General features: G+C 43.3%; 1 protein-coding gene across 1 annotated transcript in view; it reads left to right on the top strand.

Moving 5' to 3' along the window:
- LOC119436107 (nose resistant to fluoxetine protein 6-like) overlaps positions 1-18,087 on the top strand; it is a 124,859-nt gene that overhangs the window by 83,460 nt on the left and 23,312 nt on the right. The window contains exons 3-8 of the mRNA XM_037702859.2: positions 1,810-1,921; positions 2,057-2,144; positions 14,973-15,065; positions 16,920-17,085; positions 17,735-17,814; positions 17,884-18,006. Of these exons, the coding sequence (XP_037558787.2) occupies positions 1,810-1,921; positions 2,057-2,144; positions 14,973-15,065; positions 16,920-17,085; positions 17,735-17,814; positions 17,884-18,006 (662 nt within the window). The remainder of the gene's footprint in view (positions 1-1,809; positions 1,922-2,056; positions 2,145-14,972; positions 15,066-16,919; positions 17,086-17,734; positions 17,815-17,883; positions 18,007-18,087) is intronic.

Raw genomic sequence — 18,087 nt, 5'->3', positions numbered from 1 at the left:
TGAAACGTAGTAGAACTGAAGTTAAAAAAAAAAACATGCGCTTGCTTGATGGCAAGTAAAGTGGCGGTATTCTGAATTCACCGCTGTAAATAGCGTCATAAAAACAAAATGTTACGTTTTGTCTATAACTAGGTAATACCTTATCGTCCCCCGAAAGGGAGTTTTGCAACACTTTTAATAAGTGTATTAATCACAACATTACATCTTTGGTAGCCATCAGGGCCCATTTTCACAGCACTTCTCTTGCGTAAATATTGTTCGAGATTGGGCATCGCTGCAACGATCGTCTTGTCACGCCGGTTGCTATCGTAATTGGCTGTCGCACGAACACTGACCAATGAGCAAACGCTCTTGCTTGACAGCTTTGTTAAATTATTAACGGATGTTATAACAAAATTACACCCAATTCCGCACTTTTTGATTGATAAAATGTGCTCTGTCACAATGTTCACGAAACGAGCGAGAAAAATAGCTAAACATTTTGTGACCACCGTGGAAACATGTGCGTCGAAACGACGATGCGGACCTTGGGGCCGAATTCACAATGCTTTTCGTGCTTAGATGTTTTTTGTTATTGGCCTACCACATTAGCTAATTATAATTCCAACATCACGATTGACTGGCACCTGCCCTTACGAACAATTCTAGTATAAGAACCTTTTTGTGTATACGGTCCTAGAACATTCAGACGTAAAGGCCACCGGTCGAAACGGTGAGCTTAGATGTGCTTTGCTGAAATACTGGGCCATATAGTATGCAGGCTTGTGAAATATATTGTAGTGCGCTCACGTGTGCTCGTAAGCAACAAACAGTTCCTAATTTAGCATGATCGAATGATAGAAGTGTGTGCAAATAATACAGTAGAAGGCTGTTGTGAGTGTTACTGCGTTCCCAACACAAGATGCCTCTACACTCTACGTTCTTTTAAACGACATATTCTGTGCAAATGTGCCCTTCTACCGCATTGAGTAATTTAAGAATGTTCCATGGGCGTTTTAGTGATAGTTATACGGCCGGCTCGGGCCGGAAAACTGCTAAAACTAAATGTCAAGGGCGATTCAATTTGAGGAATTAAACGCGAAAAAAAACGGCGCACTTCAATTTGCGAATAACATTTTATACCGCTGTCATGCGGTCACTTCAATGACAATTGAAATCGAACACCACCGAAATCGACGAGCGCCGTTGGCTTTCTTCCGCTAGCTCGCACAAAAGAGTAAATGAGGCTCGCGTATTTCAATGGTTTTCGGTTATATGGTTGATTGAGATTGAACGTGTGATATCAGGTGAACGTGCGAAAAAACAATCGTGCATTACTCATGTGTAAGTATGTTGTCGTCTCGGCACTGTCCGCCCATACGTGAAATACGTCACTTCGTAGACAAGTGAATAGCAACACGCGCACTGATGTATTTGTACTTCTGGTGTTCGTCCGCATTTAGTTCCGGCTTGAGAGCACAACGCGCACCGGAGAGAAACATTATTGCAGGTATTCTTTAGATCTGACATCACTGACTGCAATTAAAGCGCGACATAACCTCTCGCTGGTCTCGCTGTTGTTGTCTTTTTAATAGCTGCTCAAGTTGGACTCCTCGTCTTCTTCCATAAAATGTTCGGTCGCTGCAATGGTTATGAGAGGGAAATTCGCGCATGTAAGTGTGCGTACGTACCGAATCAAAAGATCATAAGAAAACCGTGAGACCAGGTGCTTAGTTTTCCTAAGATGACTGCCGCAACAATCATCGACGAGCGTAGCGGCGACAAGCCGCCGCAATTCACAATGGCCACCTGCTCAATTGCCTATTCCAGACGCTCGAGCTGGACACTTCGCTGGCCTACATGTACTTCCTCAAGTTTCGCATCGGCATCTGCGTACCCTCTACCTGCAGTCTCGCAGACGTCCGGAGTCTCGCCAGCTACTGTGCGTACCGCGCGCTTGTTCTCTTCCTCGTTCGTGCTTTGTTCGCGCGCACGCCTCCCTCGGGGCGGAACGCCGAGCATCGGCGGCGCGACGATTCCGCTGCTCTCACACTTCCGTTATTCTTGTTTGTTTCAGTCGGGAAGCAGATGAAGACCAACGTGACGGTTCCCTGGTGCGAAGTGAAGCAGAAAGTCGTACTTCCCGATTACTACGTCGCCATCCTGTGAGACCACTACCGCGCGCTATTTTTTTTCTCCTCTATTCCTGCAATTCGCAATTTTTTTTTCAGTCATTTTTTTTTTTTGAGGAACAATGATCTCCCTCGCGGCACTTGTGCAGGCACATTTCCTTTCAGTGATGGCCTGCCCAGCAGATAAAAAAAAGCAATGTAGACACAATACGGAAAAAACAAACTTGTACGGCGCACCATGGCTAAAGCTGAGAGGTCAATGGCAGATGGGCGGATTACATGCTATGTAACGGGCGTCCAAGACGCCAAAGTACAGGCAGCGGTTCAGCCGGAAACTTTTCGTTCATATGTAGCGGTAAAGTGGAAGGAGGAGGTAATCTGTGACTGGCTCATGGGGAGTAAGTTGGTTTAGGCGTGAATTGTAAACTATGCCGGTTAAATCGAATTCGCTCTATGATACACGAGATTAGACCGAAGGAAACACTGTAGGCGATAACGCGTTACAAGTTACGGCGTTACCAGTAACGCATTATTGCTTCTTTGGTAACTTGGTAATGTACTCGCTAACTTTTCTAAACTGTAACGGGTAACGTATTTACGTCAACATAGTTCAGTAGCGTGAAGGGTCACGTTACTAGTTACTTTCCATTCCAGGACCCTCCACCCCAACCCCGCAAGAATAAAAGAAGCGTGATGCACCAGAACTAAAGCGGCATGGCAAATAAGCAATATGTAAGAGCGCACTCGACAAGCCTTCTCTTGGTTCGCGCGCGTGCCACAAGACACGTGCCCTTGACGATGCAGGCACCAGACATAACTAAACAAGTACAAAGTTTCCATGAAGCTATAACACGTGCTTACACACGCACGCACGCACGCACGCACGCACGCGCGCACACACACACACACACACACACACACACACACACGCACACGCACACACACACACACACACACACACACACACACACACACACACACACACACACACACACACACACACACACACACACACACACACGCACACGCACACGCACACACGCACACGCACACACACACACGAACGCACGCGCGCACCATAGATGTATAAATAACGAAACAGATCCAAAATCTGTGTGTGAATGGGTGAGGCGTTCTTTAAAAAAGTGAAAGGTGGGTGTTTAACTGAGCTAGTTGGTTCATTCTTCGAGGTTTGTAGCAGCAGACAATTGTAGAACACACACAGAAAGGAACGAACAGACGTGGACGTAGCAGGCACGTCCACGTCTGTTCGTTCCTTTCTGTGTCTGTGTTCTACAATTGTCTGCTGCTACAAACCTGGAAAGTGGGGTCGAAAAGGGTTATTACATTTGTGTGTGTTATAAAAACCATCGCTTAAGTTCAAAACTTATTTTCTGGCTGACCGTGAAGCACCTTCCCATAAGCTATCGAATTTTTTTTTCTGCCACTTATGCAGGCTCAGAATGAAAACAATTACTTCCGACTGTTATTTCGTGAGTAGAAGCATGTCCAGCACTTTAGAACATCGCGTTCTTCACAAGTAATTGCTGTAAAGTTCTTGAGTGTTCTGCAAGGTTTTCTTTAGTAAGCATTAAAGATGAACCTTTGGTTTGTGTTTAATTTCACGCCGGAGAAATGGTTCCACCACTTGCCATAGAGGTGGGCTTAAGCCTTCTGATGTAACTCCATGGACAGCAACATTTGACCATTAATTGTATTAGAGTCCTAAAGATGTGTACAACGTTCTCTCGCTAAATCAGTTTTAAGGGTAAAAGCCTGCTGTATATAAAATATGACATTTACAAAATTGTTCTTGTGGGTTCCTGCAACGGAAGCCCGCGGTCTAAAATTTCTGAGCACGAAGTAACAAGATAACGTGCGTTACTTTTGTTTTTATTTTGGTGACGGTGATGGTAACGTATTTCCTTAATTTGTTGTCAACGTAGGGCCGTAGCGCAGTTCTTTTTTATTTGAATGTAACGAGTAACACATTTCATTATGTGTCTTTTTTGTCGTTAACGCCTACAACACTGGAAGGAAAACGGTCTGCGTTAGTCTCAGCGCTGAAAGAAAGCATAATATAGATTTAGCTTGACGTTTACTGCCCGTTTCGCTCAAACCAGCGTATGAAATATCGTGTCGTATGGACACAGCTGCTCAGTGCGAACGCAATAATGCGTGCGCACACAACGCTCATGCCAGCAGCGGAAGCCACAGCGCTGCCCTGGGTCCAGCAGAGCCGATTGAGCGGAGCGTGACTGGTGCGTCCACTTCGTCGCTTTTGCAGCCAAACGCACTGTGCGTCTCTGAAGACCTTTGAACCTTTCACGAGCAGGTCGCGCATGCACGTCGATACTGAGACAACGCGACAGCGGCGGCGACAGGGCGAGCGAGCCTCGAGCATCCGTGTAATAATTATTGCGATAAAAAAATTTAGGAATGTCGTGTTTAACTTTATTTGTATCGTCCATTGCCGCTCCCATATGCGCTACAGGTGCCTGCGTTGTTCTGAAGGCAGGCCTGAGCAGTGAAGTTGCAGCAATTGGTCTGCATAAACATCAGCTATATGACATGCCTCATGCATAAAGTGGCGCGCAAAACCACCAACTTTATAATTACGCGGTCTTTTCAATCAATCTCGTTCATTGTGCAGCACATAATTATGCAGATGCAGCCACATCACCGACAAATATTAAATAATGCTCGCAAGTTCAGCCCATGTGGGTTGGATTTACCCGAAGTGATACCACTCCGCGCACCACCACTGTAACGCTCCACTAACAACAAATTCCTTCGTTCTGTGAGCCACGTTCAAGATTGCTGTCCTTGCGATGGTGAACAGAAGGACACCCTGGAGTGCATGAGAGCTGCCACAAACTGAACCTCTGTTGCCTGTATTACTGTCACCATAGAGCACGCTTATCCCATGCACCGTGCAGTAACAGGACGTCATTGGTATTTTCACAGGGCCATTTTCGGCGGCGGCATCCTTATTGTCATCGCTGGCACGTTGCTTGAAATTACACCCAAAATAAGAAGAGTCATAAGACGTGAGCCAGAGCCACTGAAGGAGCCGGAGAAAAGTAAGTGCAGTCAAATATCACGAGTTCTTGGACTGCTGAGAGCATAGCCTCGTGCAACCCCGCCTTGTCAAAGAGTCACGGGATTGTGATGTTTTGTGTGTATATATATATAAAGCCACCAGATGATGAAGCGACGAAAATCAGCGGGGAAAGTAGCTGAGGTTGCAATTGAAATGGAGAAAATAATAAAGCAAAGGGAAATGAAAGTGGACGAAGAGGTAACTTGCCGCCGGTGGGAGCCGAACTCACAAGCTTTATATGGTCGTGATTAACAAAAATTGAGCCCCTCGGTTTCTATTCTTCTCTCTCGTTATATATATATATATATATATATATACTTAGCGTAATTATAGTATATATTTATACATGGTTTAAGTTGGACTGAACAAGACGTATTATTTCGCAGCAGGCTTTGCAAAACAGTTCGCTTGAATACACAAACTTTGCTCTTTTGCAGGCATTCCTCGGCAGCTATTGGAGGCGTTTTCCGCGTACTCCAATGGTCGGAAAGTCCTGTCGACGAAAACCAATGACCGGAGCCTGAGATGCCTTCACGGGATACGATTTATCAGCATGCTCTGGGTGATGCTTGGTCACGTATACTTCAGCCGCAACAACTCGATAGTCTGTAAGCTCTTCTTACTGGTTTTGCATGGCCGTTGCCTCAAAGGGATGATTGTATTATACGTATGGGGTGCGATCTGACGATGTCCGTGAGCTGTTGATCTGATTCATCATCACAAAAAGCATATATATATATATATATATATATATATATATATATATATATATATATATATATATATATATAGGGAGTGGCAACAGCTGAGACACGGACCTTTCTCGGTTGCAAGCGTGTAGCCTGGTGAAAACAGCCGGATATTATTTATTTCTGGTCGAAGGTTTTGGGCGCCAAGGTCTGGATTTTGGCCCACCATATCGCACTTGAAAAAAAAAAAACTAATTAAGGTGTCCTGAGGCACTCCCATTGTGAAAGACTGAAACGGGGAAGACTGAACACTATTCCCCGACATTTTTCTCGTTGCAATTTTTTTGCAGTCTTTCTTCCGAGCTACTGTAACTTCTGATGCGCCGCTGAAGATGTCGGCCAACGTTTACCGCTTTTCTTGGATGCGAGAATGGCATAAACGCTGATGAAAGCGGCACATAATTAACGTGCAGGTCGAGTGCTGCAAGGGGGCGCTGCAGCTGCTGCGTTGCTCCCAGCTCAGCACACTAGCAGTGAAGAGAGGAGGGGAAAAGGTTCACCGACAAAGAAGCTGCAGTTTTAACGAAAGCCTGGCGCTTAGGGGGATTTCATGGCCGCGACATGACTTAATAACCGCCACAAATTGCATGCAACCTCCGCAGCATCAGCTATGCAACGTCCTTATTATGTGTTCACTGGTTCCGTCTTCGTAAAGTTATAATAAGCTCTGTGAAAAATTTATGTTCTTTTAGCGGTCCACGTCAGGCTCGCCTCCTCTTATTGCATATTGGTGTTTTACAATGTAAGGAGGACCAAAACGCCCAGTTTATTTGAGGCAATCTTATTTTTAAGAACTCCCCCATTCTGCTCCTTATTTTTGCTCCAAAGCATCTCTGTTATAATCCTTGTCCCGAAACTGCAGTTTTGAAATCAGGGCTGCGATTTTGTAGCGATGCCTTTTCCGGCGCTATTCCTTTTGACGCTTCGTCAGGGGTCAGGGCCCCGGTCGCGTTATCAACGGGATCAGCCGGCCGTGGACGCTGGATGATAAGAGTGGCATAGAATCGAGCGGAAGGCATCGCTACAAAATCTCTGTCCAATATAGTGCAGTAAGAGGCCCCCATACACTACGTACGTGGACGTTTAAAATAGAAGAGGTTATGTAGACATGTTCCTATGAAAGGATGTTCGTTCCAAGAATTATGTGGCTTCGCTGGGATCGGTGCCTGGTATTACGAGTTCTTTGTGGAAGTATGAGAAGGTCTGCTCCAAACCTCATGAAGCCTTGACAGGAAAATAGGAGATTGTGCTCACTGCTTGTTTGAGTTCAGTCAAATTTTAAGTTTGATGAAGCCGCATGCAGAGGACAGCTTCCGTTTCCAAAATGGTAAAGCTTTAATGGCTATACATGTACACACAGCAGACATAAGCGGTCTCCAGCTGACTGCGAAACTTTACTGACTTTACCACCGATTGTATTGTTTTTTGCAGGCTATCCGAACAAACTAATATTTTCTCTCCAGCTTCGTGCATCGCTATGTAACATTTTCCCAACGTCGTGGTCCGCATACTCGTCTCGTTTTCAGTGGTGAAAGACGTGGTAACACTTGCGCGACCTCACTCCCAGTCACGCATAATCTCGAACCTTTGACAAGCAGAGGATTTCGCAAGCGCTAAATAACGACGGTGGTAACTTCTTCTTGAGCACTCTGCTCGCTTAATGCGTTTGTACACTAATCACCAGGGGATGTACGCTATTATCATTGAATCTACACATATCTTAGATTTCTTTTAGCGTCTACCCTAAACAAGGCCGACACCTGTTTCTTTATGTACTTGCCTCACTTGCTATACTGTGTATTCGCATATACTGTTACGATGTTTAAATGTTTTAGGGAATTAGGTGTTGTCATTTGTTCTCTGTTTGACCCTTATACACACAGCCTCGCCGTTGCTTGCAGATAAAACGTTCGGATTCACTCAAAGCTCATTTTGTGGATTACAGGTGCAATGCTCACTCGCAGGGAACAATTTATACCACATCGATGCCGAGCTATCAGTCGGCACTAAAGGCATATTCAAATCACGTTGATTCATGGCGAAATCTGTTCGGGCTAACAGTAGCAATTCGAACTGCTCATCTTGTGCTCTTGTTCACCTAGTAGGAGTAGTTATTAACATTACGACGGTTCTCTGAATTCTGGGTTTCTAAACAATGCGCTCGTGAATTTCGGGCATCCATGAATGCATGAGCCTCAGACTGCCGACATGTGGCTGACCTATATTGACATTATTGTCTAATTAGCTCAAATACATTTTTGTCCTATTTGGCTCGCATTAAAGATACGTGTCCGACAAGATGGTATATTTTTTTATGTTCAGTAAACTATATTACATGACGTTTCTCAGCCTGGATCAGTGGAGAAGTGCACAGATTAATAAATTTAATTATGACATTTCACGACCTAAATGTTTACACATAAGCAATATTATAATGAAAATAAATTTTCGCTAAGGAGGAAATTACACGGCGCGAAATATATGACGGAAATAAAAGTGTACTACGAGGTGAAATGTTCCGTGAGAAAGCTATAGACATGTATACATACGCGTATACACTGGGTGTCCCACCTATCAAGCACCAAGATTTAAAAAAAGAGAAATTGCGTTACTCGAAGAGAACCTAGTGCATTTTGGTTCCAGTACAGTGGAGTAGCCGCCAGTAATTTTTTTCGTTACTGAGATTTAATTAGGTAATTATAATTAATTATCTAACTCGAGAAGTACTGTCCTAATTATCAAAGTGTCAATGAGAAAATTGTAGAGCAACATGAAAAACTCCCGATACAGCTTTCTGTTGTCAATACGTGCTACATAAAAGTGTTTTTCTGAGCGTGAAAGAAGCCCGCGGATACACGTAAAATTGCCGCGCGACTGGCCGCTCAAGGCACTCAAGGCACACGTATACCGGGTGTTCAAAATTAAGCTTTACGGAATTTTTAAAAATCGTCTGTGGCAGGTAGCATAATTCTTACCGTTCAGCTGGGTTATTCGAAGAGGTGGACATTAGTAGCACGAGAAATCGAAACACATATTTAACTAATTAACAAAAATTGACTAATGAAGTTATTAGTTAATTACTATACGACACATATTGCAATTTACGAATTGTATCCGGTGAGTTTGCAAGACCCATCCACTTGAAATGAATTTCCAGGATGACACCAGTTTCGAGATATTATGTCATAAGTGTGGAACGAAATACATGGGCTTTCCAGTTACTTTGGTGCTTCAATGTATAAAACAGCATTTTAATAAAAAAGTAAGTGAATACAACAGTGAATTTTTACGGCGAATTTGATGGCGCATATCTCCAAACTGGTGTCATTCTGGAAATTCATTCCAAGTTGATACGCCTGACAAGCTCACGGCCTTCTCTACAGTCTCTCTTCATTCGTAACGCCGCATACACCTGCAATATGTGTCGTAAAGAAGTTAATTATTGCTTCGTGAGTTTTTGTTAATTAGTTTAATATTTGTTTCGATTTCTCGTGCTACTATTCTCCGCCTCATCGAATAACCCAGCTAAACGATAAGAATTATGCTACCTGCCACAGGCGATTTCTAAAAATTTGGTAAAGCTTAACAATGAACACCCTGTATATTATTCGCATGTTACACTCGAATCAAGGCGTTACGTGTAATAGTTGCTTGAAAATAAGTTCAGTGTTCCTTTTAATAGATAATTATGCATATAGGCATACCTCAAAGGAATACAACACCGTGAATGCTGCATTGTAGAAAGCTCCGAGACTTTGTATACTTTCTGCACGGGCGCTTTTGGTATTCCACTTTCCTGAAGTTCAAAGATTACGCAAAAAAATGGGGCGTAGCCTCTCAGTATACTAATATCCTGGCCTATCGCACATTGCAGTTCGCAGGAAATCACCCATATATACACAAAAGTGCAATAACACAAGGGTGCCGTTAGGGCAACTTTGACGCCACATGGCACCTTTTCGGGCATACTTCCAAGATCCTAGTTTGGGGTCATGTTCGAGTTCATGTGCTTCGCAGGCTCGGCATGAAGGACCCTGTAGAATTTTTGGATGCCAACAAGCGTGTTGAACACTATTAAAAACTATACCGCTTATTCATGCAGAACCGGAACTAAATCCGTACCAAATGTGTGCCGCCATTTTGTAGCTCAACATGAACCAGAGCAAAGCGATCGGTTCAGCCATCGGCTCAGAGCGGTGCACCCAATGCAAAGGAACCGTTCCGAACTGGTTTGGCTGGCTGTTCTGAGCGCTTCTCGTAAATGTTTCCGGAGCGTCTTCTTGTTTCGCCTGCGGATACTAGCCGCTGGTCTGAGCATTCTATTAGCCACTGTGAAAATATGAAAAGGCTTCTACTACCAAAGACACTGCTTTTTTTTTTTTCAAAGGAAAGTTTAAGGACTGTGTTCTTGAAATACCATGCGAACTTCACTTCTCTGCTAAGAGGTGTTCAATGACCCAGCTTTGTAATTGAGTGCGACATCTGCATGCTTAAGAGCGTCGACGCACGCGGTTGGAATGTTAATTAGTACCAGTTTACAGGACCGAAGCGTCACGTAGTGTTTCATTGAATATCAACAAAATCCTTGAGCCGATTGCAGCAGTGAAACATCATTGAGGACTCTCCACACTACCGTGCGATAGAAGTGTGGCGTCAGCCCGGTCACTTCGAGCAGAGCCCGACACTAGTATACAGCACCCAGAGTCGGTTCACTGTACGCGCGTGACGTCATACTGATCCATTTAATTAGTAAGCGGGTGTTTAGTACAATTTATACGGCCGATAAAACTACGAACCTTACTTCGTGTAGTTGTCTAATATTTGTTATCGCTTTCAGTGCTTCGCTGTTCAGGTGAAACTGCGACTTATTTTTATTTATTATTGCAATTCTTCATGCCCCGTATTTTGCACTGAATGTAACCACCTTTCTCTAAGTGTCATAGCCATCACCGATAACACTTTTTCTTGTTAGGTTATAACTAACAATACACAATTGCGAGAAGTATTTATGCTATGACTGCAAATCACTTGTTTATTCCGTTGTTTTTACAACGATCCCCATAATTAAGACCACGTGGCTCTGCAGGTACTATAAATAAAAATATATAAATGCATAGGTTACCGCTGCAGACCCCTGTAGATATGAATCCGTGTTTGCACAGCGGACGCACGATTCCATCTTTCGCAGACACGACATTGCTTTTAGTACATTTGTAAGTTTTTAAAACTATTTAGGTGGCTCGCTCTCCAATGAGCTGTCGTTCGTGTTTAAAGTTAGGCACGTATTACGCACAATTTTAGCTTGTAACGTGCGATGTTCATAGCGCGAAAGCTTGAGGGAAGCTTTATGTCGAAAACCAAAATTACCCATTTCTAAATGCTATAGGAGCGTGCTTGGCCGATTTCGACCAAGGACGCGCCAAATACAACTCATTACACTGTCGAACGAATGCACCCGTTATTTTTTGTTCATTACGCTTTTTTTCAGATGCCACAAAATTTTATTAATAAATGGTATTTAGGAGATGTTTTCGCCTTTAATTGGCGCCGGCGACTCCTTTTCACATAAGGATATGGAAAAAGATACCACAAATATCGCGTACCTTGCGTTAATACTGAAGAGGCATCCATGTATCAATTATTTGTGGTGTCTGGGAGGCAATTCTTAAGTGGTTTGAGAAGAACGAGAGACCGTTATGAAAGCTTTAACGAACTTTTGTTAACATAACAAACTTTCCGTTTGCCGCGTAATGCATGCTAACTTGAAAACACATGTGTTGCACTAGACTTCGTCTGATAATATAGCATCTGTAACTCTAATTTGTACACATGGTTGTTCTTCGCGGGAGAGGTTGTTCGAATAGTGGTGCTGGGTTACTTAGCTGCTCAAATCGACAAAAATCATCGCCGCCTTTGTCTTTTGACTATTTTGGGAAAGCTTACACCGGGCTTGCTGTATACTTGAAGAATGTACAAAATTCTACATTGCCGAGGATTAGAGGTAAATTATAAAGATGAATAAAGAACACCTCAAAGCTTTGCTGTTTGCAGGTGACATTGCTGTCTTCAGCAACGTTGCTGATGCAAATGTTTCAGGACTTGAACCAGTGCAAGGGTAGGCTTGCAAGGGAACCATTACAAGTCAGCTTCTTTAAATTTTTACACGGTCGAAGTACTCGCAGGGTGCCCGGATCATGATACGAAAGTCGCCAGACTAATAAAGATCGGCTGGAGCGTGTACAGAAGGCACTCTGAACTTCTCAAGCCATTAACGGTGGCATACCTCGATGGAAGCTTTAGCTCGGAAGCTCCTATCTAAATCACGGGAAAGTAGAAATCGTTTATCTCGGTAACCACTGCATCAAATTTGATTATATTTGTGGCATTTAAAAGTAAAAGCTAACGTCTAGTAACCGTAGGAAGCAGATTTTTTTATTTAGGCCGCCAATGTTTTTTATATATATACAAATTCTTGAACATCGCGAAATTGAAAAAAAAAAGCTCTAGTATAAAGTTTACAACTCTAATTCAACAACCAAGAACAATATCCCGATTTTGTAAGCTGCACCTAATGATATATCTAAAGCAGAAAAATTTCGCGAATTATACATTGCTTTGAGACATGCCACTAATTTGTGAGTAGGGCCATTTGCAAAACCCTCCTAAACATTGTAACAATTTCACGTAAGAGGCAAATGAGTATATCAAATTTGTCCGCTTTGGATGTTCGAACAAATGCAGTTTACAGAACCGCAATGTCTGTTTTTGGTGCAATGTTACGGATTTCTAAACATGATGCAAATATTTTTAGTACACTCCGATTCTAGGCAATTTTTCTAAACAAAATTGAGGTTCACAATTAGAATTCTGCTTCCTAGTGTCACTAGAATTTAACTTGTTCCGTGAAATTCAATAATCTTTATTTTTTTTCAGATCGGTCCAGCGTTTGTCTCGTAAAAGCATTTCTGAGTTTTACATATAATCGAATAGCGAAATCGCAGTTGGACCCTTGCTAAAGCTTTGTCTTAAAAGAAAAGAATACTATATATGCATTCACAATACTAACCTACGAGGCGGAAATTTGGAGGATAACAAAGAAACTTGACAGTTAATTAAGAACCATGCAGCAAGTGATGGAACGGAAAATTATCGGTGCGATGTTAGGAGACCGGAAACGGACACTACGGATTAAAGATCAAACAGGTGTAGCTGATATTATAAGCTGAGATTAAGCGGAAGAAGTTGGGCAGGTAATTAAATGCGGTCGAGCAGATAATCGCCGGTCCAAGGGAAGGGAAACACCATTAAATACGGCAGAGGATGAGGTAATTTGTCAAGGTTTTGAAATTTTCAGGCATAGGGCGCAGTCGGCTGACGGAAGACAGGGATAACTGGATATCACTATAAGAGGTAGTCGTCCTGCAGTGGAGATGGATAGGCTGCCGGTGATGATGATTGCATCATTCGTGGAACGTATACATGCCATACGTCCGATGTCGCGGCACCAAACAGTAAACCATGCAGTAAACCATGATAATGGGCTACTCCACAGAGACAACTTCCTCTTAACGTAGTCATGCATGCGTCTATGTAAGCAAACAGACCATACCAGCTGTAATGAACGACACTAAGGAGCAAATAGACAGCAACAACGCCGGTTTTATGACAGATATTTCCGGTTTGCTCCCGCTGCGACGGAAGGGGCGAGACATTGTCACGTGATCCGAATAAGAACGTCATGCCGACGGAAGCGCTGGCCTGTCAAGTTTAGGAACACGAGGCCAATAATGCTTTATTGAACCGAGTATATCTGTAGCTTCACAGAATGACTGGCTTGAAGCCGCATTAGTTGCGGGCAATAATACGGTAATAGAAGTGTTGATTTGAGGCGTTCGATTACTCAGTTATTTCATAGCTGTAATCTGCTGTGAAATTTTTGTCCTCCTAGCGAAGCGAAGCTAGAATAGCTGAAACAGCTGAAACAGCGAAACTGGAAATTCCAAATCACGGGTCTGCAGCAGGGGATAAAAAATGTTTGCCAATTAAAAACAGAAATATGCTTTATGGACAAGTGCTGAAATGTGAAAAAAAAAAGACGTCGATAGCACATCGATATTTCTGGCAGATTAATGTTATCACTTTGCACATAGGTACATAAATGTTGCTTTTTGTGCATATACTTTGCTGTCTTTACTTTTATCATTCATTGCCTTATTAATAACCGGTTTAAATTTTCTATAGGTTTCCACTATTATTATTTTTTTTTGTTCGGGAGCTAAACCCGGACCAAACCAAAACGTTCAAACATGATAACCTTAACCGAACCGATAAGAGTTTCGGTTCGACACTTTGAGGCAAACTATTCATTTCACTTCTCTTACTGCACCTGGAGTTCTTCGCTCGCCTCTTGGCAGTTCAGGCAAACACAAATTTTGCAGCAGGAGCTATCCGGGCCAAAGACTTGGGAAAAGACGTCGCCTTCCAAGTGGTTCTAAACGCCTCACTGTCCGTGGACACCTTCTTTCTACTAAGGTAAAAGCTATTAACTGACACCTCCTATAGTTAGCTCCCATGTGACTGTCCATGACAAACTCAATTAATCAAATACCATGGAATAATTCGTAATTAGAGCCCAGAATACAATTAACGAATGGCCACATTGACCTCTTTATCACATCCGAGTTTAGTATAAAAATATTCGCTTTGTTATTATATTATTGAACGAAATGGTTTTAGAAACGCTTAATAAAACGAGGAATCATTAGAGTGTTTTAATGTACATTAAGAGCACACTTGCAGAACATAACTTGTTTTCCTTTACGAAAACATTCTATTTGTTTTCTTAGGTGCTACATACAACAACTCTTCCGTCTTAAAAACGTTTACACAAACGACAATCCAATATTTTTTCTATATCTCATAATCTTCTGAACGTATACGCTATTTGCAGGTTGGAAACGAATGAGAAGTAACTAATTAGACATTAAATATGTTCGCATTCTCTTCCAGTGGACTGCTTCTCATGTTCGTTTGCTACGGAAAGCTTCAGCAAGACAAAGGCAGATTTGACTTTTTGATGTACTACATACATCGCTACATCAGGTAAATATTGCACACTTATACATTGTACCCCCAAAGAAGCTATCACGACCCCCCCCCCCCCCCGCCTCCTTTCCCTCCAATTGGCCAAGCTTAAAAATAATATGCGCAACGTATACGAGGGGATAAGCCGACATGATGCTGTTGATTGTCCTGTTTCGCAAATAACCATCATTATACGCTACCTGAATGAGTTATCAATTAATACTCCATGGTTCAAGTTTTCGTTCCATGTTTATGTGATATGGTTATATTATTACGGTTTATTTTAGTATTCCATATATCATTGCAAACATAGGATCTACTTGGTTTGGCGGCTCTATATTTTACGTAACCTTTTTTAAAGTCACACTTTCTTTGCTTACCTCCCCGTAATTCGGTGTGGATGGTTGGCTGGGTTTCTCGGTGCATAGTCTCCGCGAATGACCTCACCGCTAGTACGGGAGAAGCGTGGATAAGGGTGAAACGTGAGGCGCGGTATTGCGTGGCACAGGGAAGACATCTGCGTGGGAGTGCGCTGCGTGATGTGATAATATGTTAACGTAAGTTGTTGTTAAAACAAAAAGAATTATATCTCCGATGGCGGGATTTCAACCGGAATCATTAAACCCAGTAGACAAATGACATGCCACGAGAGAACAACAGCCTTACCACTGCTTCCGTTAGGCAAGCCACCGCTTTGAGAATTGGCCCGTGCGTCACGTTGTATATCAACAATTTAATCATAAAACTGTGAGCGCGGCAGCTGGCACCTTTTAGACGCTACGTGGCATTGAACCACCTTCGATATAGACCAAGCTACATATGCACTGCTTTCGGGATCGGCCCGGGTCGGTGGCAGAAAGGACGTGCCTGGCGGTGCGTATTGTGTAACGCCGCTATACTCGACAAAAGCGAGACAAACATTTGCGACGAAACTCACACACAGCCACACATCTCACTGCCATGCCTGGGCTGCAATGCAAGGTGCAGTTGTGCAACACTTGCACAAAACGACGGCTAGACAAGGAAACAAAAGAACGCAAAGGCAAGTACAGTATGTACAATAATATACCCATAGCCAAGGTCACAACATCAGTGATCGCAAGCTGCCAATTCGGCCGCAGGGTTCACATTAATAAGTCAGCTATTATGGCTCGAGCGGTTCCTTAACAACCGAGGCCAACCAGCTAGTTGTAGTAGCGAACATATTGTCAGCGCATGTGGGGGCTGCCGACGACATGTACACTTCTTAAAAGGGTTACGAGCGAAGTTGCGCGTGTTCGCTGGTTCCTGATACTATAGAGTCTAGACGCAACACGAAGGCGAAGCAGCGCTGTCACTGGAGTTTTCGCTAGCTGCCGACTGAGAAACCCGTCGTGACGATTTAAGTAAATAATTAAGGCAGTTGTCGAACTTGAGTACAAATGGCGTTTTTAGTGATTACCACGCAATACATGGCGCCCTCTTCAGCGAATAATGCATTACAAAGAGGGGGAGAAAGAAAACGGCCTCCTTGTCACTTACTATAATTTTCTACATGAAGGTTTGTCAGGCAATCATGAGTATTGCTTGAGCGTGTACGTTATTGACCGTTGTGAGTACACTTTTGCAACAATGCTCGCCCATGCAGAGGTCAAGGGAACGAGGGAGTCATCGGCTTGCCTATTTCATGCATGAATGCTATAAAAGGGATACTTTGTCTTCATTCCCAGAAGCACTGTTGAAAGAAAATCAAATTTATCATTTAAAGCGACACTGTAATTGCCTCAGAGAAGATTTGCAGCTAACAAGTGCAGTAGAAAAGCGGAAAGAAAGTGCGAGAGAGGCGCACATCAAGTTCAACAGGCGATGAACGCTTTGTTCCTTTTGCTACAGGCTGACGCCGCCATTCCTGATGGTGTCTCTCACGCTGATTCTTGGCCCACCCTGGATGAACGGTCCGATCTGGCATGAGACCGTAGACCGCTTCGCAGAAGGGTGTAAGCGCTACTGGTGGACCAACATCATTTACATTAGTTCCTGGATGAAGACCCAAGAAGTTGTAAGCATAACTCAGTGTCACAAGAAGTACCTGCACATAGCTATCGCTGTACACTGTAGATACTGTAGTCAAGAATCGCGCTCTGGAGGCTTCCTTTCTTGCTCTCACGCGCGCCTGCACGCCGTCACAAGAGGGTGGCAGGGAATCACACTAATTGCGCTTTCCCCGTCTGAGTCAGTGTCTCCTAAAACTTGAAATGAACTTGCTGGAAAAAAATTTGTCCAACTTCTTGCACCTCCAGAACACTTGATGAAACAGACTTCAGATACGATTCCACTGTTTCTTCTCATCTATGACTGCTAAATATCGTCTGAGATTTTTTCCTCTTACATTAAAAGAAATGTAAAGCTTTTCTTTTCCTTTTTAATTCTACTTTTTATTAGATTTATTATTGCGTTTAGTGTCCATGCTTTCCATACACACGCGTCGAGTGTGCAGGACCAGTTACTTGCCCACTACTTATAAAACGTTATTGTGTTAAAACTGCACACGAGCCGAAATCGAATCGTGCTAGGTGATTTGGGGTTAAAGGACATTCGCAAGAGTGATTCGCCCTGCATAACAAGTGTTCAAGTCACTATTGCAGTTATGACGCCCCGTCCTCACTCATCCTTCACACTGCCTGATTCTTTCTGCTTGCGCGTTTCAGTGCCTTCCGCATGGCTGGTACTTGTCCTGTGACATGCAATACTTCATCATTGCGCCAATCTTCTTTATCGCGCTTTACAAGTAAGTTCTGCGATTTGCCTTCGGTGGGTGCGTCGTTCATGAAGACTTCGTCGTCTACTCATGATGCAGGCGGCCAGCCCTTGGCCTGGGTCTCATAGGTGCCTTCGCCGTCGCCAGCATGGTCATAACAGGCCTGGTCACGTATACCTACGACTACGGCCCAGTCGCCCTCTTTTCTATACCGGACGATGAGTAAGCCTTCAGTACTATTTTTTTCTTCACGCATCAACTAGACTTGTTATATATGACATTTCACAGGAAACAGCTTAAGCA

This window comes from Dermacentor silvarum, chromosome 1 (assembly GCF_013339745.2).
Source record: "Dermacentor silvarum isolate Dsil-2018 chromosome 1, BIME_Dsil_1.4, whole genome shotgun sequence".
NCBI classification, from domain to species: domain Eukaryota; kingdom Metazoa; phylum Arthropoda; class Arachnida; order Ixodida; family Ixodidae; genus Dermacentor; species Dermacentor silvarum.
This window is presented reverse-complemented; position numbering and strand designations above follow the sequence as displayed.